At 43.9% G+C, this 24,112-nt stretch overlaps 1 protein-coding gene across 1 annotated transcript in view; it reads left to right on the top strand.

The window, feature by feature from the left end:
* dcc (DCC netrin 1 receptor) overlaps positions 1-24,112 on the top strand; it is a 250,072-nt gene that overhangs the window by 212,392 nt on the left and 13,568 nt on the right. The window contains exons 17-26 of the mRNA XM_036529616.1: positions 370-608; positions 1,197-1,335; positions 2,394-2,501; positions 4,183-4,377; positions 5,782-5,811; positions 10,093-10,158; positions 15,875-16,037; positions 18,120-18,343; positions 19,109-19,225; positions 22,345-22,494. Coding sequence (XP_036385509.1) covers positions 370-608; positions 1,197-1,335; positions 2,394-2,501; positions 4,183-4,377; positions 5,782-5,811; positions 10,093-10,158; positions 15,875-16,037; positions 18,120-18,343; positions 19,109-19,225; positions 22,345-22,494 — 1,431 coding nt within the window. The remainder of the gene's footprint in view (positions 1-369; positions 609-1,196; positions 1,336-2,393; positions 2,502-4,182; positions 4,378-5,781; positions 5,812-10,092; positions 10,159-15,874; positions 16,038-18,119; positions 18,344-19,108; positions 19,226-22,344; positions 22,495-24,112) is intronic.

Below are 24,112 nucleotides of genomic sequence, written 5' to 3' on the forward strand. Positions count from 1 at the left end.
CCATGTGCTTACTAATTCTTCTCTCTGTTCTTCTTAGGTGTGACTTTAGCTTTACCTGGTAGTTAACACAAGTCAGTAGCATCTCTCCTAGTGCTAGCACTGTTGGTAATATCTGTAGAGTAATGGGCTTTTCCCTCTGCCCTCTTTCTGTCACTTCCTGCTTTCTCTGTTACTTCCTGTCCCATTGTTTTATTTCCTTTCCAATCCCCCTCAAAACTGATTCACTCACATTGCTGGACTGCATGGCAACCCATGGTTTTTCTTGCATGCGCCCTCTCCTCTGCCCGATGCACGCTGCTCCATGTTTGCGTGTGTGTGTGTGTGTGTGTGGTGGGGTTCGTGTGTGCATGTGTGCCCGTGTGGCTCCAGACCCCTTAGACCCATCGGAGGATGATTTGTTCCATTTGTTTGATAAATTCCCTACTCCCATCCCAGATACCTCCACCCCCATGATCCCTCCAGTAGGTGTGCAGGCCGTGGCCCTGAGCCCTGACTCTGTCCGTGTCAGCTGGGCCGACAACTCCGTCTCCAAGAACCAGAAGTCCACTGAGGTGCGCTTCTACTCCGTGAAGTGGAAGACGAGCTACTCCACCAGTGGCAAGTACAAGGTAATGAAGCAGCCTTTAGCGCGTCTGTTGGATGTCTTCTGTTGCCTAAACTTGAGATTGATATGGTCATCACTGAAAAACCCTCACTTTGCTCTCATTTTGATATCAACATCTGTAGGTTAATACATCTAGTGCTAGGCTGGGTGACAGTGTGCTGTAGTTGTTAATGAACTGGACTTAAAATCAGGCAAGTTCAAATCTTTGGTGGTGCAGTGCAATTGTGGTACTTCAGCAGTGACTATCCCTATCTGTATTTATGGATAATGTATATAGCGAAGTGTAAGACATACAAGTCTTCTTGGATAAGAACATTTGCTAAGCAATAATGTACTGAGATGATTAAGAATTTGAATTAGTGGATCGGTGAGCTTGGTAACCCGCTGTATCCTGTGTCTCTCACATTAGCGGTTTTGTTGTACATGTGCTAGCAATGAACGACCTTATGAAATATGCTTCCCTAGCCCTCGCAGTCAGTTAACAGGCGGTCGATGACAGATTAACCCTTTCCTCCCCGTCCGTAATTATACAGCTGTCTTCTCGAGGCAGTGCTTTGACATCTCCCCCTGACCTCTGTCCTCTCCCGCGCAGTCCGCAGACACCACGGCGCTCAGCCACACCGTCACCGGACTCAAGCCCAACACCATGTACGAGTTCGCCGTCATGGTGACCAAAGGCCGCAAGTCCAGCACGTGGAGTATGACTGCACATGCCACCACCTACGAAGCAGGTACCCGTTTCAGGTTCCCCTCTCTATCTTGTGACACGATACTTGGCCTGCATCAGCACTTGGGAACACGGCCACACTCGCCCTCAGGCTTGCTTGTCTTCGGTTGTTACCTTGTTTGTAACATTGCACCATTCTTATAGCCATTCGTGCTGTGATCTGCTTGCACCCAACAGCTGAGAGGAAGCCTGTTTAAATTACAGCTGAAACACGATGCAGGAAATCCATAACTTCCTGTGCCTCTTATTTTGTGAGCACAGCCCTGGCCATTTTTGAATACTTTAATCAATGTCAGAGACTTGTAGCGTCCTTCCTTGTGACTCACCGGGGCAGCTGCGTAATTAAGAAACAGTACTAATGACAAGAACGATCCAGGATCCTTGCCAAGGGTATAATCGCCTGTGTATTTGCTGTTCATTATATTGAATGTGCTCGCACCAGTTAAATAAACACTGACCTTTGGTCCTCTGCTGGCAATTTATCACAATTAAATTGTTAGCCAGCCCAGTGCTCTAAACAGTTGTTTATGTATACCTTCCTGTGCTGTAATGCATGTTGTTATTAGACAGAAAACACAAGAAAAGGCAACCCCTTACATGTTTTATTTCAAAACAACCATAATTCAATTAGGTGATTCTGTTAAATAACGTTAGTAATACCCACAAGGTGACGTCCTTTTTCATTATTGAGTTTTAGTGGCTTTTAAACTGATGTACAATACCTCAGCCCTACCAATGTAATTAATACTTTAATACCTTTCCTCCGATGCCTTAATTGTTCCCTCTCAGAATTGCACATTTTAAACATTTACATATTTATACATTTGTGGAACGGGGCTCAAATTACATTGTGGAGAAACTTGCCATGAAATGATTACTTTGTCCTCTTCCGTGCGATAAATTGGCATGCTGAGCCGCAGGCCTGATTGAAGCCAGCTGTAATTTGAGGCTTAATTGAGCCCCTGAAACGAGCTGTTCCCAACAACGGGACGAGGACCACCCACGCCGGTGCCACGTGCCCGACCACTGCCACCACTCACTCACTCTCATCCTGTCCGTCAGCACCAAGCTCCGCCCCCAAGGACCTGACGGTCATCACCCGGGAGGGGAAGCCACGGGCCGTCCTCATCAGCTGGCAGCCGCCCCTGGAGGCAAATGGCAGGATCACGGGTAAGCACGGGCACCCGCCCCCGTGGCCTCCTTAATCCTCTCCCGTTCATCGACCTCCTTAATCCCCCACCTCCCCACCTCCTGTCCCCCCTCCCCTTGCTGTACTCGCTGCCAACTGCAAGTTCCAGCGACCCTCCCCACCCTCACCAATCGCCATCCCCACCCCCATCTGCTGAGGGTCTTTGTTGTATTTGTCTCTCGAGGAAGAGCCATTGGGCGTTGTGAGCTACAGTACCTATGGCCTCCCCCCGCCCGACTCCCCCACCAAACCTCCTAGAGGGAGGTGTTTCCTTGTTAGAGTTCATTCGTCAGGGACCATGGTTAATTCACTCTCCCGGAGAGGTGGAGGGTTGAAGTTTATTAAGATCATAATCCATGTAGAAATGCAATTTTTTTTAAAGGCACAGGGCGAAGAGCTGGCTGACGCTGAAAGACCACCCATCAGTCACCATTTACAAAATGTGTTAGAAATATTTACATATCTTTGCTATTTCTGCTTAGCTTGCTTCCACTGAATGGTATCTGTAGCTTCAAGCACACAAAAAAATAACTCACAAAAATATGTATATACTGTGTGACTCTCTCGGAAAGGAACAACATGAGAACAAGCTGAGAATAAATATCCATAATGCATCTTGAATTTAAAATACGTACTTTGCCTGCAGTAATAATGATTTTGTCTGCTGTCGTTTTCATCTCTGTTAGTTTAGTAAACATTCCAATTGATTACATTTTCATGGTCATTATGAACCTACTCACATTGCTGGCTTAAATGTATGTAGTCAATCACAACGCTGTTTTATCTTATTATTTGTGATAAAATTCTTCCACACTATTGGACTGCAGCAGCAATCTGTTTTCATTCCCCCCGTCTGGTATTACATCTCAAACACAGAGATAAAAACATGCTTAGAGAACATTATGAGCCAGGAGTGAAGGCCTATCAGCCCAGAGTAAAGACCTATCAGCTGCCTATCAGATAAACGTCTGCAGAGAATGGAGTTTTCAAAAGGGAGCTTTTCAATAAAATATAAAGTTCTGCAAGATCAAATAGCTTATAGACATCTTGCATTACCCAAAGTCGCTGTTCACTATTCCCACAGCCTCCCTTGATGTGATTTATGCCTTGATTTTAAAGTGTTTGTCAAATCCATTTAAAGTTGTTAACCACGGAATATCCATTATCCACTCTTATCCGTCATATTAATGTGAAACCTTTATTCAGAACATGTCTCTCTCACTATCCAAAAAATCCCGATCCCCCAGTGAACTGACTGAGGACATTGTGTTGCAGAGGCCAAGACACTGACACACTGTGATTGCCAAAGGTCCTTGTTTCTTATCATAAAGAGAAAGGGTAGTGCTCCCATTGTCCTGGCCAAATTCCAGCATAACCTCTCTCCAACTTGACTCTTAGGTATCCCCTACAGTTTATTGACTTATTAAATACTGGTCACAGCTCTTCTCTGACCCCTGAAATCATCATTGTGAAAGAAAAAAGAATTCCCAGTTGACCTTCATGACTTCATGAAAGAAGAGGAGTACTATATATTGAGTAATGTGTGTATGGTATGATGTGATATGGTGTGGTGTAATATGGTATGGTGTGGTATTGCATGGTATGGAATGGTATGGCATGGTATGTTATGGTAATAATTGTGAGTGCCTTTCTATTTCCCAGGATACATCCTGTTCTACACTCTGGACAAGAACATGCCCATCGATGACTGGGTCATGGAGCCTATCACTGGGGATCGCCTCACCCACCAGGTCATGGACCTCAACCTTGACACTGTCTACTACTTCCGCATCCAGGCCAAGAACTCCAAGGGCGTGGGGCCCCTCTCTGAAGCCGTTCTCTTCAGGACCTCGAAAGGTTGGATGAGCAGACTCCCCAATTTAACTACCATGTCCAGTACCGTTGGGAGAAACTGATAGCTGCATTGGTGACTTCTCCCCCACTTTGACATATACAACTTTGAAAAATACACAAGTGAATTTAAATGGCTGTATGTATATTGTGCATATTAAATATGACTGCAAGATTTATATCTACTGGTCACTATATTTAATACAGATATCCTAAAAATGGATTTTAAAATGGTAGCTCCTTAATGCTGAATTTACTGCATTTGACTGCAGGGGACTAATGCAGGTAAGTATATAGCCTGTAGGTGGGGAGGGATTGCTTTTCATTAAGACCTGTTAACCTAATAAATGTATATTCAATTTTTTTTTGAATATGCAGTTCTGAACCGCTCATTATGAAGGCCATTACTAAGCAGAATGACCTTTATTTTTCATTTGCGGGTTTGGAAAGTGGGGAAGTGAATTTAATGCATTAGTCGCATTAGTACTCTAACTGGAGGATTTTGTGATTAATGAAATTGGGAATATGTTGAAGGAGGATTGACAAAATGATTAGCTCTGCAATTAGATTCATTATGTTGAGCCTATGCTGTTTCATTGTTTTCCCTACAACATTCACCTTTAGTCTGCAGGACCCGATGTGAGGGCTTAGATATAATCAAAGTTCTAAAAACTGTACAAAAAAGTACAATCTTTCATATATATAAACAAAATTATCATTTAAAAAAGGGTTTGGAAGCTCATATTGTTGGCTCCTTTTGCCTTTTTGTTGTACTCTACCTCACTTGTTAGTCACTTTGAATAAAAGTGTCTGCCGATTGAATAAATGTAAATGTAATTGTTTATGGGTTTCTATGCTGTTTGCACTTTGTTTATCCAAATAGCCCATCATGTCAATCCTGGAGGCTAAATTTAGTGTTATCGTACGTGAAGAACAGCATGCAGCAACAATCTTTAATCATGAAAGCGGAGTTTTGTTTTGTCACATCATTGCAATATGAGCTAATTCATTATGAAGCTAATGTACAGAGACAGCACTGACATGCTTGATTTAATGTGAATGTTTGTTCTTTTGTGAAGCTAACGGTTATTGTGGCACAACTAAATCAGCTGTAGCTCCAAAGTCACTTTGACTTCAGTCTGCATATGCCGCTGTTCTGCTGTTGTACCCCTGAGAGGAATTCCTGTTTATCGATATGGAATACTCCAGGCATCGGGCGGTGGCGGGTGCGGCTGTTACCCTTTTAGCTGGACAGCACCCAGCAGTTCTGTTGACGCAAGATACCAAGGGTTTTCAGTTGGAGGACAGTGCTGACCAACTCCCTCTCCCCTTGAGGGAGCCATCCAGTGACCATTCCAGTAACACTGACCTTGTCTTCTTCTTCCCCTTCCCTCCCTTCTTTTGCTGTAGAACAACCTGACAAAATGGCCAACGACCAAGGTAGGTTGCATTTTACATAATATGCTTGTGCATGAGGTTCTGTAGCGTGGTAGGCTGGTTTATTGCCTCCTCTGCTGTTTCCAGATCAGCCAGTTTGAGGGGCTCATCTGCATAATTAAGAATAACGCCACTGTGGCGGACCATCAGAGGAGACATTTAAGACACAATGTCTGACTGCCAGCCCCTAGCCTGGCAGACCCAGAATAACAGTGCTGTAGAAGGCAGACCAATTTATAGCTCTGTAGCTTCACCTTAAATGCCTGGCTGTTTTTTTTTTTTTCTTTCCCTCAAACGGATTTCAAATTAAAACATGGATACGGGCGGGACGGCACCTTACCCATGCACCCGTCGCCCCTTTCATGAATGACTTTGTGCTGCGGTGAATTCGGGTTTTTCTATCTCATTTTCCAGCCCTTTGGAAAATCTGAATTGGAGATAGGTTTATAAATCGTCCCTTTGAGCGTTAAATTGTCTTAGGGAAAAGGGGGAAGAAAAAAGAATTGCTGCTGTTCTTTTTAAAGATAATGGAGGGTATTGAATTTCAGCGTGACCTGTAGTCGTTTCCCGGTCCTGTCACGTCACTGACTGACTAATGAGAATTCACTCACATTAATTAAGACTCCGAGTGAGAGCTGAGTTTTGGGAGAGAGAATAAAAACGCCTGGCTTAGATTTGAATTGACATCTTGTCCTCAGCAAACAATCTGAGAAAAAAAAATGGTTCCCTTCTAAACAGAACTGAACAACCCTTTCCAAATAGTAAGTATCTGTTTGGAAGGCTCATCTGAGCACTGGGCTATGGACTGATGAGACACGAGTGAATTTTAGGGGGATACTATTACTGTACCATCATACCAGGGAGAGTACTTAACCTCAATGGCTCCGGGAAGACTTCAGCTCCGTGAATTGGTTCTAGAATGTGTAAAGTGGTGCTCATCCCTAGTTCCACTGGATGAGGGCCATTTGTGAAGCAAATTGATGTTGATGTTAAGTAACAGGTTTTTTGACACATGTTCATTCCATGTGATAAGCACTTTCACTGAAAGCGAATGAAACATGTGACTTCAGCTGCTTTACTAAATCTACACAGGACTTGGGTCCTTGGGTTTGTTCACCCAATACCTGTTTTGTTCTGTGACCTCAAATTCAACATCACATGGCACTCAGTGACTGTTTAATAAAGTAAAGGAAAATTATTATCATGATTAATTTTTTTTTCTTTTTCCAAAATCTGATAAAATGTAAAATAACAGAAAATCTGTTCTAAGGAAACAGGGTGAGTAAAAAAATTGGTAAAGAGATCATTATACCAAGTGAATCCTGTTGACAGCCAGATGTAGTCTGTGGGAACACATATCAACAGGCCCACAGCCCCACATAGTTTTATGAACTCGGCTGACTTTGGAATTGCCTTCAAGCTGTCAATGTCAAAAGCCATCACGATCAAGCTTATAGCAGGCAGCCCTTGACATTGTAAACATGGTCAACTCTCTGTCAAGGACCTCAAGTTGCCTTTAACAAACTACATCCGTTTAGCTTGAGAAGGAAAAAAATGAAATATGAAATGTAGACGCACGTATGGGCCTCCAACTAAATGAGTTATGCGGGCGCAGGGAAAGCCCCTGTGAGATTGGAGCCCTTGCGACATATAAATCAACTCAAATGGTGCCGTGGGAGGCAGCTATGAGGCCGGGGGGCCCGGGATTGATGTGGCCCAGGAGTTTTGGTGCCCCTCGGCCTTTAGCCGGGGTGGTCGGGACGAGTCGCGAGAAAAACGTGTGATATGGCTCCCTCCATGCCTCAGTCCTCAGCCTGCTTAGAGCATCGGGAGCCGTGTGTGTGTGTGCCGCGTTTTGGGTCCGCTGCCTCCAAGAGCACAGAAGTCAGGATAGAAAACAGGAAAATCAGAAAAACTGAGAAAGAGGCCCGGGTCTTGAAGAAACGGGGGCAGTCAGATGCTGATTGATAGACCACCTCCAAGCACCCTTTTCTACCTCAGGCAAAGCAAAATGTGTTCTCCGTTTCTGTGGGACCCCCTAATGTGGCCCATTTGTCATTTTTTTTCCTATCCAATGTATCTGCATTGCTAGCATGACTGAGAATTCCACAGCCAGCTATGGCCAACATAGTACATGTTACTGTAGGACCATTCCCATATAGGCTGGGAAGAGGTTTCATAAATAGAAATCGATAGAAAATTAATTATGATAAGTCCAAGCAGAGGCCTTTAAGGTTACCTCTAAGGTATTTACATTTACATTTATTCATTTAGCAGACGCTTTTATCCAAAGCGACTTACATAGGTTACAGTTCTTTACAATGTTATCCATTTATACAGCTGGATATTTACTGAGGCAATTGTGGGTTAAGTACCTTGCCCAAGGGTACAGCAGCAGTGTCCCAGCGGGGATCGAACCGGCAACCTTTCGGTTACGAGTCCTGCTCCTTAACCACTATGCTACACTGCCACCAATTCTGTGAATTGGTCAAGTGGAAAGTGTTTTTTACCTGTATTGTCCATTTTTGGTTTTTTGTTTTTTTTGTAGATAAATATATGTTAAGTTTGTAAGGTGCATGATTCTGACAGCTCATTACAGAAGCTGGCAACAGTGTAGCAAGGATATTTTTTACTAAATTGTTTTTTGGAGTCTCCTCTAGATTTTATTATTGTTATGATTGTTGTTAGTGGTAGCCGTGGTGGTGAATGTGGTAGTGTTATTATTTACTTTATTTAATTTTAATGTAAATTGATAATGTCAATCACATATTTTACTGAATTAAAAATGGTGAAATTATTTTATATTTACAGTTTTGTTACATGTCATTTATAGTACTCGCAGGAATCTTGTTTCTACAACATGATACTGCTTATCATGTTGTATCAACAAGAATCTGTTGCCTCAGAAATGATAGCTTTCTGCTACTATGTTTTTCTCCGAATGAAGTATAATAAAATTCGGCAGTCTTTTCTCATTTCAGATTGCTTTTGTCGATATTTTTGTCACCACACTTTGTCCTTTTTCTCTGGCTTCTGCCAGACAAGGAAAATATCTGGCAATTATGCGGGCCCTGTTGTCCCTTTTCAGCTGTTTCAATTATGAAAAAAAGTGACAATAGATACTGCACTTTGAATATGAATGATGGCATCAATAATAGTGTGGTGCTTGACAACAAAGGCCGCGCTTTCCTGCTCAGAGTATTCCCATAAACAGAGCCCTTGTGGAGTCAATTTGGTCTCTCGCTGACATATGGGAGAGGTATAACAAGGGCATGGTGAGCTCAGTTGTTTCGGTGTAAGAGCACCTACTCGGGGAGTCATTTTTTGCTAGGAAATAATTGGATATTGAGCGATTTGTTTTATTTTTTGAGGGGGGGGAATGGATTTTTGAGGCTTGCCTGTCTGAGAGCCGTGTCTGGTGTGTGGGAGCCGCGGGCTCTTCACCTGAGAGGGAATCATACTTTTCTGATGGTGAGGAGAATGTTAGATATTGAATAACACACTCATGCACAAAGGGGAGCAATTGACTGTGATTGTTGTTCCAGTTACTGTTTTCCAGGGTTGCATACATGTGCACAGATAGTGAGGCATACACACTGTCAATGTCAAGTTAGGGCTTTTAGGCTTACAGTATATACATTGTATGCATGATTGTTTATGTATACATAAGCTCATATCACCGATGTTGGCCATCAGTCCTAAGTTTCAATTTTACATTGTAATGTTGCATAGAATGGTGCTAAATTTTAAGTCTCTAATCACTAGTGGTATCTTTAAATGTCTGGGACAGAACTTTCATTTTTTATGTATTTTTTTTAATGTATTTTTTATGTACTCTCATTTTTTATGTATATCTCAGGACTTGATCCCTCTCTGATTTAATGAACTTATCCCCATTTTGGGAAGTAGAATGTTTCTATTTCCACCCATTTCTAGGGGTCCGTGTGTCACTTATTTCAATTTCATTACGGTATATAATATTTCATTATATTTATATTGTACATTTATATTGTAATTGCATTACAATATTAAGAAATGCTTGATGCATATCTTTCCTTAGCATGCGTATGTTTCATAAAAATGTCACTCTTTGAGTTTATTTGATATGTATCATGCCCAGCACCAACCCCATCTGAAATGCACCAGAGAATCTCCCAAATAGATTATCGCATTGTTGATTAGAATTTCTGTTTTTTTTTTCCCCTCTTCAAATCCTCAAATCACAGTTAGGCTGATGTCAAGATGTCGCACCCCTTTCAGTGATACCTGCTTTCTGCTCCGCAGGTCGCCATGGAGACGGAGGCTACTGGCCATCTGACAATAACCTGATTGATAGGAGCAGCCTGAACGGTGAGCGCTCGAACAGAAAGGGCCCGGCTCTGGGTGCCTCGGGGGGGGGTAATTGCTTTGCTGCCTTGGCTGTCTCTGCTCGGTGGGTGTTACAGGTCCCAGACTCCTTAGTAGAGGGACAAACAACCAAGGCACACACGGGACTCTGATGCTGTTAACGCCCGAAGGCCGCGCCCTTTGGCGGCGCTCTCTGGCCGCGTGCGTTTAGAGAGGGTAGGAGGGTTGAAAAAAGGATACTCCGTCCCCAAGTTACGCAGCGCCGCGAGTCATGTGGCGTATGTGTTTTGTTTTTTTTTTGTCTCTGTCCACAAACATCATCTTCTTGTTTGTGTCTGATGTTTCAGTTTTGAAACACAATATTGTATCTGTGCAGCTGCAACCTCAGGAGCACACCTCAGGGGAAAGAGCAGAAAATTATTGATGCATGGCGTTCCTGCAGAAATCAGCTCCGTCTCTCTTGTTTCTCATGTCCAACCAGTTCTGTGTGTTCTCTCCATTCAGAAAGCATTGGAAAAATGCCATTTTTTGCTGAATCTTGCCAACAAAGGCCAAGTAGCAGAAAAAGAAATGAATTTAGTTTATATTTGTTTGTATCTCGCTGTGCCTAAATTATGATTGAGCACCATGTCTCCTGGGCCCCGGCTTCAAGCTGCAGCCGTCTTTAGATGTGCCTGTCAGAATTAACCGATCAGCAGTCAGGTGATTGACAGACTCTGACTGCCCAATCAAGGCCGCTTAAATGTGAAAGACCCGCAGTCTTAAGCAAACAAAGCATTCCAACCTGTGAGTGCACTGCAAACGCTACACATTTCTCTTAAGCTGTCATCTGCAGCCATGGCATTAGTCCTCTGTTGCAAGTGGTTAATTGGAACTGTTGAGGATCGGAGGCACATGTAGTGTCAATTAAAATATAAAAGCAAAGTGAACGCCGTGGCTGCGGCAGGTTGGGGGGAGGTCTGTGTAAATTCGCAGAAGAAAGCGGTTCCCACTTTGTCATCATCGCTCCGCTCCGCTTCACTGCACTGTCACCAGCTTGTGTCGAGTCTGCGGGGAAATCTTACATCAATTTAGAGCCAACTGATACGCCCAGGCAGTGAGAAAGGGGGGAAGGCCCGGAAAGAGAAGGCGGGAGGGGGAAGGAGCAGTTTAGAGAAGGGCGTGTGGTGAAAGAGTCCTGTAACTGTTGTAGCTGATCGCTCTTAAGCTCAGGTGCTGGAGATGTGCGAGTCCCTCTCCTCTTCCCGATGAGTAGATCCAAGAGAGCTGGCTCCACACAGCCCAGCGATGAAGGCACAGTTGACAGCCCATACCGAGGCCTGCTGGGATACGCTATGTTCGGCCCGGGAGGTGCTGCCGGTGATTACAACAGATGCTCTGCCCACTGAACTGGAGCCTCCGGGCGGGCCAAAACGTCAGGGGTCACCGGTAAACACGGCGCACCTGCGAGCGATCACCGCTTCACTAGAGAAACACGTGCGGGTCTTTCACTTTAGTGACCTCCCCGCCTCCGTCTGACCTGCGCCAACTGGACATCCGAATTTAATGAGCTTCCGAAGCGGAAAGGAATCACTAAACCATGAAGTCTCAGTTGTCAGCTTGAACGCTCTGGGTGGAGGCTGTATGAAAACTGCAATTTTGCTGAACGTGTAAGGATGTCCAAATAGCCCAGAGAGCTGCAATCTTTTCCCTTTACAGAATACGGGAGCCGTTCACTGCAACCCTGAATGTAGTGTCACAACATGTTTTTAAATGGCATCATTGTATGTTAAGACAATTGTTGCTGCTTTCAGTTTCCCTCCTGATCAAGCTACGTCGCTCACGAGCTACCAGTAGCTCGCTGCCTGTTTTTGAGTAGCTCGCCAAAAGTTTCAAAGGTTATGTACAAAAAAATCCGATAACAAATAAACACACCCTGGAAACCTCTTCCCATTTCAATCCAATCAAATACACAGATGTCCCACCCCCCTCCAGCACAAAATTATATCAGCTGTCAATCAAATAAGTTAGGCTACTGTCAAGTTTGCCAACACGTCATCACATCAGTTACCATGTAGGCTAGCAACTGAGGTAGCTACAGAGCTAAAGCTAGGAGTTCGGTGGTGTTAGCAAGCCAGTTTAGCTTGTAAAATAGCCAGATTTATGATGAACAAAGAAAATGGCCAGGCCAAGAAAAAGCAGAAAACATACTATTTCCATGAGGAATGGGGAAGTTTTTTTTTTTTTTTTTTTTCCACGAATGTGAAGGACAAGTGTGTGTGCCTCATCTGCGGTACCAGCGTTTCAGTCAGTAAAAGATGAAACGCTCAGCGCCACTTCAGGGACATTCTAAAACTCTTAGTGTGAAAAGGCTTAACGTGGCTTAATGTTCCAAAATAGCAGCCAATGGTCACCAAATTTGTCTGACATCTCACGTTATAAACATGTAGTAACGTTTTCTATGTTTTGTATGATTTCGATGTGAATTTAAGATGTTTTGATATATTATGTGTGTGACAGAGTGCTGTCACTACGGTTGAGTATGCGCTCTGAGTGCCATACGAGTCTGGCTCTTTGATCAAAGCTGCAGCTTGGTTTCCCGTAGACCCGGGTTCAAGGCTGGGTGGGGTGACTGCTCTCGTCCTTTACTACAGCGAGCTTGAGACCCCTAATGTAGACTAACATCTTTGAAAGTAAGATGTAAAGCATCGTTAGCATGAGTTAAGGTGTGGATTCTGTAGATGGTTGTGGCTTGAAAGGCATTAAAGGAAAAGCGATGTGCACATTTACTGAAAACCACTAAATAAACCAGGAAAACAAGCAGACAAATAGGCTGAGTGAGTGTGCAGCCGCAGCCTTTTCTCAAGAAGAAAGAGCCCCCTCTCATCCTACCCCACATTCCCTGATGTCTGGGTATGAGAATGAGGATGAGAAGTCCAAAGACAAGAAAGAAACAAAACAAATTCAATGAAGAAGGCCTTTTGGGAAAAACAAAAAACCTAAAGGTATCGAGCTTTCAGCATCACAAAACGCCTGGCTTTCTTCACCAGCTTCTCAGAGCAGAACAGCTCGGAAAAGGGGGTGGGAAGGGGTGGGGATTGCAGAATCAGTAAAATAGACTTTTTTTGTTTCACCTGTGGCCTCCTGTCAGCCTCAGAGCTGGGCTGTTCGTTTTGCCTCCCCCTTTGGTGGCCTTTTACAGGCTTTTGTTGAACCACTCCTCAACCTGAGCTGAAAACATCCACTATCCCCGGGCAATGCTCCTGTGCACATTAGCTGGTGCAAGACCACACTTCTTCTGTTGAGATGGGCCTGGGCCTTTGTGAGTGAAACGGTTGTGCACAGTAAATCGGCAGATGTTTATTCAGCTCTGACACTGACAGGGTTATTTTTGTCCGAAAATTTGGCTTCGCACTCCTTTTTCACCATCTTACTGATGTAGCGGATGCCGTTTTTCCAGAGTTGAGTGCAAAGCTTAAAATACCACTCAAAAATTACAAAATGCAGTCAGTAATGGCAGGACCCGTACCTTTATATTGCACATAATGATAACAGTCTAAATACAGTATCTAAATCAAGTACTCATTTATAGAATAATGCAATTTAATACATTCATACTGTTTCAGGGCAGATGTTTCAGTATGGCATTGGAGACAAATTCAGGAGCAGCCAGTGGGGAGACTCATAAGAGTGAGCAATAAGAAGTGGTGGTTGAACAGCTTCAATAATGGAGTCGAGATGAGTGGAAGGTGCCGGCGGTCTGCATCTGTCATTTTTTGCAGCGGTGAGGGTGAACAGACAGGCTGAATGGATGAAACTGTTCACCATCCATTACATTGACCTTGAGTGTACGGTATGCTGCAGAGGCCCAGAAGCAGAACAAATCCATTCCTCACACTTAACTTCCTAAAGATGAGAGAAACGACAACACGGAGGGGGAGGGAAAAGAAACAATGCCACTAGTAGCCGTGAAAATGTGCACCGCTGTTTTGGTTTGTCTCGGGGGTTTGGTATTCACCTCAGGTCGTTCCAGGGGTGTGGGAAACCACAGCATGGTTCAGCAGCACTTACCAGTAGTCTGTTCGGCTAAAGAGCAAATTCATTCAGTCTTAGCGATGCTCCGTGCTCCTCCTGATAAAGACACTGCAAGGTGTATGTATTTCACAGGCAGGCGTGGTGGAGAATGACTCTCACTCGGAACCCATGGATCTCTCAAAATGGTAACCAGTGATTTGTATGGCTGGAATGAATCCAGTTTGTGACAGCTGGTCACCTGGATATGATGTTAGGAATCAAAAGGAGTTCATTACATTATTGTCATTTGGCTGTCATCCATTTAGACAGTTGGATATTTACTGAGGCAATTGTGGTAGAAGTACCTTACCCAAGGTTTAAGGACCTTGCTACAACAGCAACAACCTTTTGCTTTGCAAGCCCTGCTCCTTACCACTATGCGACACTTAAGAAATTTATGGATGCCTTGTAGGTTAAAGGTGATAGGTGGAACTATGAAAATATGGTACTTACTTAATACTTAAGAATAATATGCTGTAATAAATGCTTAATAAAGGATTAATAATTGTTTATAAGCTGGTCTGGAAATTTTCCAGTCTTGGCATGAACATCAGCAGAGTATTTCTGAATTTTCTGTAATGTATCATTAAGCATTACAAGACTGCGCGATATTATGAGGATTTACCAGCTTATTAGACATCCATATATGACAGCTATAGGCAATGCATGTATTTTATAGCAACATTTGAACATTTGCCAGTGCTGCAAAGTCATTTTGGCCCTCATACCCACAGCAGCAGACACATGTTTTGTAACTGAACATTTAATCAATGAACAGCATGATGTGCTTCTCTGGAGGGGCTGCTGAGAAGCCATTGATGAGAAGAAAGCTCTAATTTCTCTCCTTTTATGCATATCGGAGGGCCTGTTTTTCACCAGGGATCCCCTGTTCTCTATTCAGGACTTGAGCACGAAAATGTAACTTTTGATCTTTGGTCAAAATGCATTTAGAAGTGGTGAATGCGAAATTACACCAATGAAGAAATCGTCTATTTCTCTCAAGTGCCTTGTTAGCCAGCAAAGCCACAGCATTTTTTTCTCCTTCAAATGGATAAAGTGAATTGCCTCTCTTCTCCATGGGTGAATATTTCACAGATGATCAACCCTGCATTCTTTTGTATCTACAATAATGACTCGCTTCCCTTACCAATAAGTAATATATGTTAAAATATGCCACTTTGGTGTGCCTTTTTAGTGTGGGCCTTCTGTGTACCCAAGAATACTCTACTAGCCCTGAAATAATTGCATTGAAAATAATTGCAGATCACTCAGGTAACACCAATTTTGCTCTAGAAGTGGTTGCAATCCCACTGCAGTATAATGGTGCTACAGAAAATGAGTGGCTGAATGCACAGTCACACTCTTAACAGGTGTCTAAGGTGGGTCTATGAGAAAATAACACCCAGAGAAACTGCCAAGCATTTATGAATCTGCTATAGAATTAATTAGCTATGTGTATGTCCAGCAAAACACCTTTCCTCGAAGTTTAATAATGTCGTCTTTACACTCTGTGTCCTGTCTATTCTGAGTTTTGGATAGTCTTTTTTTTAATAAAAGAAGTCTTCCTGGAACTTGTTGTCCTTGTTACCGTGTGACAGGGAGGGTACAGTCTGTAAAAAGGTGATTTCACAGTAAACACGTCTTGTTTTTTTTTTTTTCCTCCCAGAGCCTCCAATTGGGCAGATCCGGCCCCCCCACGGTAGTGTGACCCCTCAGAAGAACAGTAACTTGCTGGTGATCATTGTGGTTTCGGTGGGGGCGGTCACCGTGGTGGTGGTCGTCATTGTGGCTCTCATCTGCACCCGCCGCTCGTCCGCCCAGCAGAGGAAGTAAGTGCCCCCCCCACACACACATTCAGTCCCCGGCTGCTCAAAAAGTTACCCAATTTTCTCATTCCCCTATTCCCTCCCTCTCATTCTTGTAGTACTTCATCTCTTCTCTGCTCCCCTCCGTGTAAACAGGTTTTCCTAAAAGGTTTTCGGATGTGGTCCATGTAATGCAGTTCAGGTTTTTGTCGAGCTTTTAGAGGATTTCAGACTGCGAGGAAAGTGCAGCGAGCACAAAGCATTCCGTTTGAAACTCTGTGAGTTATAGCTTCATGCTCTGAGCACAGCTTTCCACTGGCTCCCAGCGTCAGTTACAGTGTCTGGGAACTTCTGTCAGCTCGGCCTTTTATAGATGACTGGGACTGTCACACAAATCCGGACCCGCTCTATCAGATTTCATATCAGAAATTTCCCGAAGAAAAAAGGCTGGCATGTATCTGTGCGTGCGTGTGTGTGTGTGTGTCTGTGTGTGTGTGTGTGTGTGTGTGTGTGTGTGTGTGTGTTTGTAACAGTGCCGGCCGATGTGCTGCCCGTTAAAAAGGAGAGAGTCCAATTTATGAAAAAACTAATAATTTACAATTCAAAACACAGCCGGTTTGTAACCTGTCCTGGCACCATTACAGTGTGGGTGTGCCTTTCCATGGGCAGGTCTTTGTGTGCGCTCTAGGCACACTTCCTAATAACAAGTCTGACCTGGATCTACAATTAGTATACTGCTGAGTCACCGCTGAGGCACATCTTTGCCCTCGCTCCCGTCAAAAGCAGGAGACCCTGAGTGCTCCACTGTCTGCTGCAGCCTGCGAATGAGGCTATCCAGTCTGGCAGGACTTGGGCGCAGGGAACTGACTCACTGCTGATTACCGGCAGGTAATGTAATGAGTGTTAGAGGCACTGTCCTGGCCAGCGTGACCCTCAGTTACATGGTTGAGTAAGCCAAATCATTTATTCAATTTGCGAATCCCGCACACAAAATGAAATACCTTTAAAATCAAATCAGCTGTGATGCTTGTTCACATGTGCTCCACTTTGATGAGAGCCATGTAGCTGCTATGCTTTTTAATGAGGCATCTAGGAATCGATGTAGCATCATTTTGGCTTTTGAAGAGTGTGCTTTTATACTTTTTAAAAGGTAAGAATATCCTATAAACGGAGCTGTTCCACCAGATGACTTTTTTAAATGCACAGTGCTGAGGAGGGGAGTAGGGGAGAGAGCTGTGCCGATAAAGTAATCTTTTGTCAGTCGCCACCCCTGGGAAAGCAAGTGTTGTTCCATGCGGCACTTGTTCACATGAATGTCATCCAAAAAAAGGCCCTCCAAACAGTATCCTATTTTTTACAAAAGGGAGATGGACCCAGCACAGCACCAGAGGAGTCCAACAGAAGGAAAGGACGATTATAGCTGAAGCAGGGGCCGTTTTTTTATTGCTCCAAAGCTTGAGCCCACATCATAGGCGTGTGGAAGCGTAGGCGTGTTCGTGTCTGCATGCGCACTGAGGGCCGGATGCTTACGCGTGTTACGTGTGTTATCCAGAGAGAGGGTCCAGAGAGGGTGAAAAAAATGAAAATGACAAAAAAGCTTAATGTACCTGATTAAGAATGGACAGCGACACATTCACTCCCGCCTTACAGTACGCGGCCGCGGTTTGAAGCCATTTGGCCACCGTTGCTGATGTGAGTGATGGATGTCAAAGAGAATCTGAAGGCCAGTTTTATGTGCGCAAATGAGGCAGCGTTCCTTTCTTATCGGCTTTGGTGGAGATGGTCTACCCACAGGACAGACCAGACTTGTCATTATTTATTGATTTAGTTAGCAGCTGGCATAGCTCATTTCAACTATTTTAAACACGCTTTATACGTTTTACATGCTATCTCTTTATTTTACTAGAACTTTACTGTGGACTTGTCTAATTCCTTGTCCATGGGTTTTTGCATTACACACATTTTATGTAGTATCCATTTGTGGTCTTGGATACATCAGCTTTACTTTACCTCTGAAAATGTACAGCAAATATTTTCCTTCCCAGGAATCAAGGCTGTAAGTCGTGGCCCCCTTACAACAGCTGTCGTTTTTCACTGTGTGTCCAGGAAGCGAGCTACCCACAGTGCAGGGAAGAGGAAAGGCAGCCAGAAGGACCTGCGCCCCCCTGACCTGTGGATCCACCACGAGGAGATGGAGCTGAAGAACATCGAGAAGCCCTCGAGCTCCGCCCCCTCAGGCCGCGATTCCCCCATCCAGAGCTGCCAGGACATCGCCCCTGTCAGCCACAGCCAATCAGAGAGCCAGATGGGGAGCAAGAGCAGCCACTCAGGTGAAAACCCCGCCCGCTGCCAATGAGTTGGTGCTTTTGTACAGTTTTGAACTCCTGTTGGAGACATAAAGGTCATCTTCTCCATTTTTATTAAGGACAGTCATTTCTTAAACAAAAACAAATTAAGCAGAAATATAATCAGTCATTGGCTGCAAAATTAAAAATACGGTTATGAATATGAATGATTATAAAACATGAATTATGCCCTGTTTTAAGTAATTGATTGTCCAATGTGAAATATAAGACCTGAGCTAATGTCTGCAATAATTACAAGTGCTTGCCAAATATATTTTTGCTGACATAAAAAACATTCTCCTGCCACCCGATGCAGTGGCATAACTCAGAGAGTACCAACTGAATGGTGTGGGATTTAATGAGAGAAAGAGAGAAAATGTAGAAGAGGCATGAAATGTGTGAAACTGCAAGTATTATCTCTGCAAAGAATGAGCTTGAAAGTAAGTGGTAACCTTAGGGATATCAAATAACAAGATCAGTGTTGTGATTTCCTCTGATTTTACACATGATATGTCTCCAAACAAGGCACAGATTAGTTCATCGGCCCATTATATTTCCAGATAGAAAAGATTTGCTCTCATTTACACACCACCAACATAATAAAGTCTAATGCAAATTTAATCTGTGGGCTGAATGCGGATCCCTGCGTTTTCCTTTGCTTTGTCTTGCAGAGCATCGACTTTCTCCCCAGGCTTTGCATGGGTTTGTTAAAGAAAATAAAATGCTGAATCTCTTGTCTGCTCCAAGCAGGTGCTGACGGCGATGAGGTATCAAGCAGCATATCCACCCTAGAGCGCTCCCTAGCTGCACGGAGGGCAACTCGCACCAAGATGATGATCCCAATGGACTCTCAGCCCAGCAACACACGTAAGTAGCCAAATGCCTACCCGGTCCCATCTAATCTGGGTCAGTCTGTGGTTGATCTTTATCCACCTTTGTAAAGTGACATTGATGCATCTCACTATGAAAGCAGTGAAAAGATATTTGAGCATCAGTACAGTTGATGGACTTTAATTAATTATTATTAGCAGGCCATAGAGGCAGTTGTCATAGTGCAGTTATCAGTTTTAGGAAACGTGATACTTAACCATCTACACAACACAGTTTGGCAGATAACATCACATCATCACTCAGCCAAACAATGGTAGAGCCTCAGTTGATAAAATGAAGATCTCTATTGTATTAGCAGTTGAGCATGAAGTCGGCCCAAATCGCATTCAGTCTAAAACACAGGGTTACATTCCCCTCTGCTCACTGTTCCAGAAAAATGTGTCAGCTGACAGAAGAAAAAAAAGTCCTAGACGAGAAGATCAATTGGTACATTCAAGACTGTGCCTTGGCTGTAGGTCTCGACAATTGGTATTCCAATATCGTCTTGGTGGGCTTCTAGGTGTGAGATTTTAATTCCCCACTTTAAAATGAGACTCCTACACGTTTGTGACACTGTTGATAATTAATTCTGTTTCCTGTTGTGCATCTTGCTGGGCAGTCTCTTTACACGCAGGGGCTGGCATCGGGCTTCCTGTAGACTCGAATCCCTCTCAGTCAGCATTCCCTATCTCTCTTAAACGCCTTCGCCGAAAGCCTTGAATGTCATGCCTCAGATCTCGCCCCGTTTCACCTGAGAGGCCCTCTCCACATCCCGCCCTGTGAAACGTGCTCGTGCAGTGGGGATAATTACCGGCTCCCGCTGTCACCACTGTGCCCTGTTTTGTGTTTGATTCGTGGCATGAAAGTGGCCTCTCATCTCAGGCCTGCTGGGGGAAGGGGGGGGACCGAACAACAAAGCGTTTCGCCGCGCGCGATCTCGGGTCCTCCGCCCCGCTGCCGCGGCGTCTGCCACCGCCCGCGTCCCCGTCGCGGCGAACACAGGGAGCGCCGCGCTCCCGCGGGAATGTCAGATGCTCCACCTGCGCTCGCGGGAGCCTCCTTGGCGTGTCTGCTGCTGATCTGTCAGACGCCACTTACCGTGCCGCCCCCCCTTTAGTGCAAAAGGAGCCTGTTCTTTTCTCACTCGTTTCTGACGAGAAAGAGCTGAGCCTGCAAAAACGAATAAGAATGAATCCAGGCGAATTTTGTTAACAAGATTACTGTCTGTAACACATTTCAAATGGCCAGACTTTCTTAGTCTGATCTTTTTTCATCTTAGATGGGGACATATTGTAGTTTGTTGCCTGTATGATAAGATCAAGGTCATCTATGGATGTCAAGGGAAATCTTGGAAGCCTGTCTTTGTGTGCAGATGAGGCTAGTCTCCCTTCTTTATTTGATATCCTGTGTCGCAGGGACGATTTGGCTTCCTGTTGCTCAGTGTAGCTGACAAAAGATGATGCGAGTTTGGGCACCAGGTCTTTAGACACAAGGCATGTTCTATTGAAAATCTGTTCTCATTGTTTACTTTCTTATTGACGCCCTGACCCCAGGTGAATTACATAGCTAAATATTCAGGTTGTTTTTAACTTGATAGAAGGGAGTAGCAGCTATGATCAACCCCAGGTTCTCAGTTCTGCATTAAACGGTAAATGGTGCTGCAGTGTTCATTCAGCAGGACTAAGTGTGAATTCCACACATTAAGTGTGATCTTAATGTGATATTAAGTCTGATCATTACATAATAATAATCAGACTAGCACCCACAAAGTCCCCTGGGATATCAACACCCAAGGTTTGAATGTACAGAATTGCAACTAAAAATGTATTTCAACCCCCAGCCCACGTGGAAATGAAATATATCGTAATATATTGAGAAATATATTGTTCAACCCAAGAATATATTTCTAATACATCCACTATATTGATGCAAAGCAGGTATATGTTGCAATGTAACAAAACAGCAATAATTTACATCTTTCAATAAACAAATAATCTTTTCAACAAGACTTGAATGTACTTGACAATGTTATGTGTTAGCAAAACGAACTCAGTGGGATGGGCTCAGCAGAGTAATGCAATGCCTGAGCCACAAAACACAGTGAAGTAAGCTGGCCAGGCATTAGATTGCCACAGCTACCTGTTTATGGTACCTAAAAAATACTAGAATACTACCACCTTTTGGAGAATCACAAACAAAAAGATCAAAATACCAATGGATGACAACAGCCCCTAAATCAAGGGATAACAAAGTGATGGGAGTGAAAGACCATTTAGCTTTGGCAATGAATTGCCCTTGATAGGATTATCCAGCTTTCTGAGGTTTTATTGTTTCCATTTGAAAACTAGATTGATGCGAAAGCATTTGTGATAGTGGTCTAATGCCTTCATTGTTCAACTGATTTCAGAGTGTGATCCAATTAAAGAGAAATTAATTACTGTTAATGGCATAAAATATACTCTTCAAGGGAAGATTAGGCCCTTTTATACCGCTTGTTTATGCACTCTTTAATTAAATTCCATCACCAGAACTGTTGCCTTGTTACCGTGTCAGACTGCGTCAAAAGTTTGACATTAGAGCAAAGCCCCGGCCTCGTGGAGGTGACATTGATGTGGCGTAGTGCACTGCTAGTGCAACCTGAAAGGTAATGAGAATACTTCACAAGCGGCGGTTATAGTCTGTGTGCACACTATTGTATGTGTGATAGAGGGGGTAAAAAAAAAACGTTCCCTCCTCAGTAATTCCTTCCTCGGGTTTCAAGGCTGTTTAGGAGATATGGATCTCTTTGCAGTCTCCTCGAGGCGCTTCAGCAGCCAAGCTCTCTCCCCCCTCTCTCTCTTTGCTCTTTCGGGTTTTACTCTCAAGGTCAAGGCTCAGTCGCTTCCCCTGCCTTATTTCACACCTGTGCTGGCTATAAACAGACTTTTTGAGAGAGCTGGTTTACTCTCTCTCTCTCTTTACTCTCTCGCGGCATTGTACAGTGATGGTGAAGGAATTCCAGGCGGCGGGAGGGGGGGGGGCGGGGTTAGGGTCAAGAAGGCTCCTTGGCAGGGGGGGCGTCCTTCCTAAATGTGTTGGGACACCAGCCCGACGTCTGTGCCCTCTCTTTCCCGCAGCTGTGGTGAGTGCCATCCCGGTGCCCACTCTGGAGAGCTCCCAGTACCCGGGAATCCTGCCCTCGCCCACCTGCGGGTACCCCCACCCCAAATTCACCCTGCGCCCCATGCCCTTCCCCACCCTCACAGTGGACCGCAGCTACGCCACAGGTAAAATTCTGTGCGGATGCACCCATAGATATGTGTCTTTTCTATCTCTCTCAAACTCTGCCTCTTTGTCTCTCTTGCTCTCCCTTCCCACGTATCTCTTTCATGTCTTTTCTATCTCTCTCCCTGTTGCTGCTCTCTCTCTTTCTTTTCCCATTATATTTCCAGTTTACGCCATATCATATGACCTTTTTCTTTCTCATATTTCTCCGTCCCTGTCCCTCTCTCCCCATGTGCTGCTTGCAAAGGAAACTTATTCTCATTAGCAACACCAGCCTTTTTCCCTTAACATGGCTGGGTTGGGTCTGTGAGAAACAAAGACGTAATAAGAAATGGCGTGGTGGTCCAGTACACGATATACTAATTGCTTAATACCTCATTGGCCCACAATGGGGATCTCCTAACACTGCCGTGTGGCATCATCAGTTTAGGTTTCCTTCAGCGTCAGGGAAATTACCTTAAATTGCAAACAGAATGGGAAGGACAAACACCACCACTGGTATTGAAGGTCAGGAATTAAATTACTTTGTTTTTCTGTTGGTAAATGTTCCTGACAGTGCCTCTTGGCAGTGCTGCTCAACCTTTCTCGGTGCAAAGCGCCATGTGTTGACATTTTTCCTGGGGATCACTGCCAGAGAAAAAAGCTAGAACAAAACAACTCACAGCTAGAATCCCAATTACATGGAGTATTAGCATTCATGCTGTGAGTAACTCAACATAACAAACAGAAAACAAAAAAAATACAAAGTCTAGTAACCACTGGATGTACTGTAAAGTTTGACTCATCAATGTACTTAAAAATGTCCCCATAACAATGAGGTTCTTAGAATCAGATTTTTTAAAAACATGCTTTCTATTGCATATATACATGATATATATATACATACATGTCCCACTCTCTACCAGGCAAACCTCATGCTCCGACATTTGGGCATGCATATCGATCCACTGGCTTCGCTAATGAGTCCAGCTTGAGTTTGCAGCTTAAGGTTGGCATTAATTTGCGGTGATGTCTGTTGAGAGAAGTAGCACTCAACAGCAAGATCCCCCACCTTCAATTTTGAGCCGCAAAGAAGCGAACTAATGAGGAGGGTACGTGTGATAGCGGGTCACATAGCAACAGCATTCCCGAACGTCTGCGTTTTACACGCTGTCGTCTTCATTAAACAGCCTCTCGAAGCTGCATTTCCATCCAGTGCATGTAATTTTAATTCACCGTGTGCGAGTGTAACAGCATAGAATGGAGCCTCTCGTGTTTATGTTATATTAAGTATATGTATCCCTCTTCTATTTTGATGACAGACTCACTGGTGCATATAAATTGAAAATAAATGTATGTAAAACTCTTCTGACTTGTAGTCGCGGGAGCTGATTTCAGTCGTTTCATTATAGTCTACAATTTCAAATGTCTTGAATGTATCCTTGCCCTGAAAAAAGGATATCTGTTAAATGACAATAATTATAAAACGAGGAGGAAGAACCACCATCATCTTTATAAGATTACAATGAATACTTACATTACATTATCCTCATTTAGCACATGTTCTTATCCAGTGCGACTTACATAGGTTACAGTTTTATCCCTTCATGCAGCTGGATATTTACTAAGGGAGTTGTGGGT

The sequence above is a fragment of the Megalops cyprinoides genome, chromosome 5, assembly GCF_013368585.1.
Source record: "Megalops cyprinoides isolate fMegCyp1 chromosome 5, fMegCyp1.pri, whole genome shotgun sequence".
Taxonomy (NCBI): domain Eukaryota; kingdom Metazoa; phylum Chordata; class Actinopteri; order Elopiformes; family Megalopidae; genus Megalops; species Megalops cyprinoides.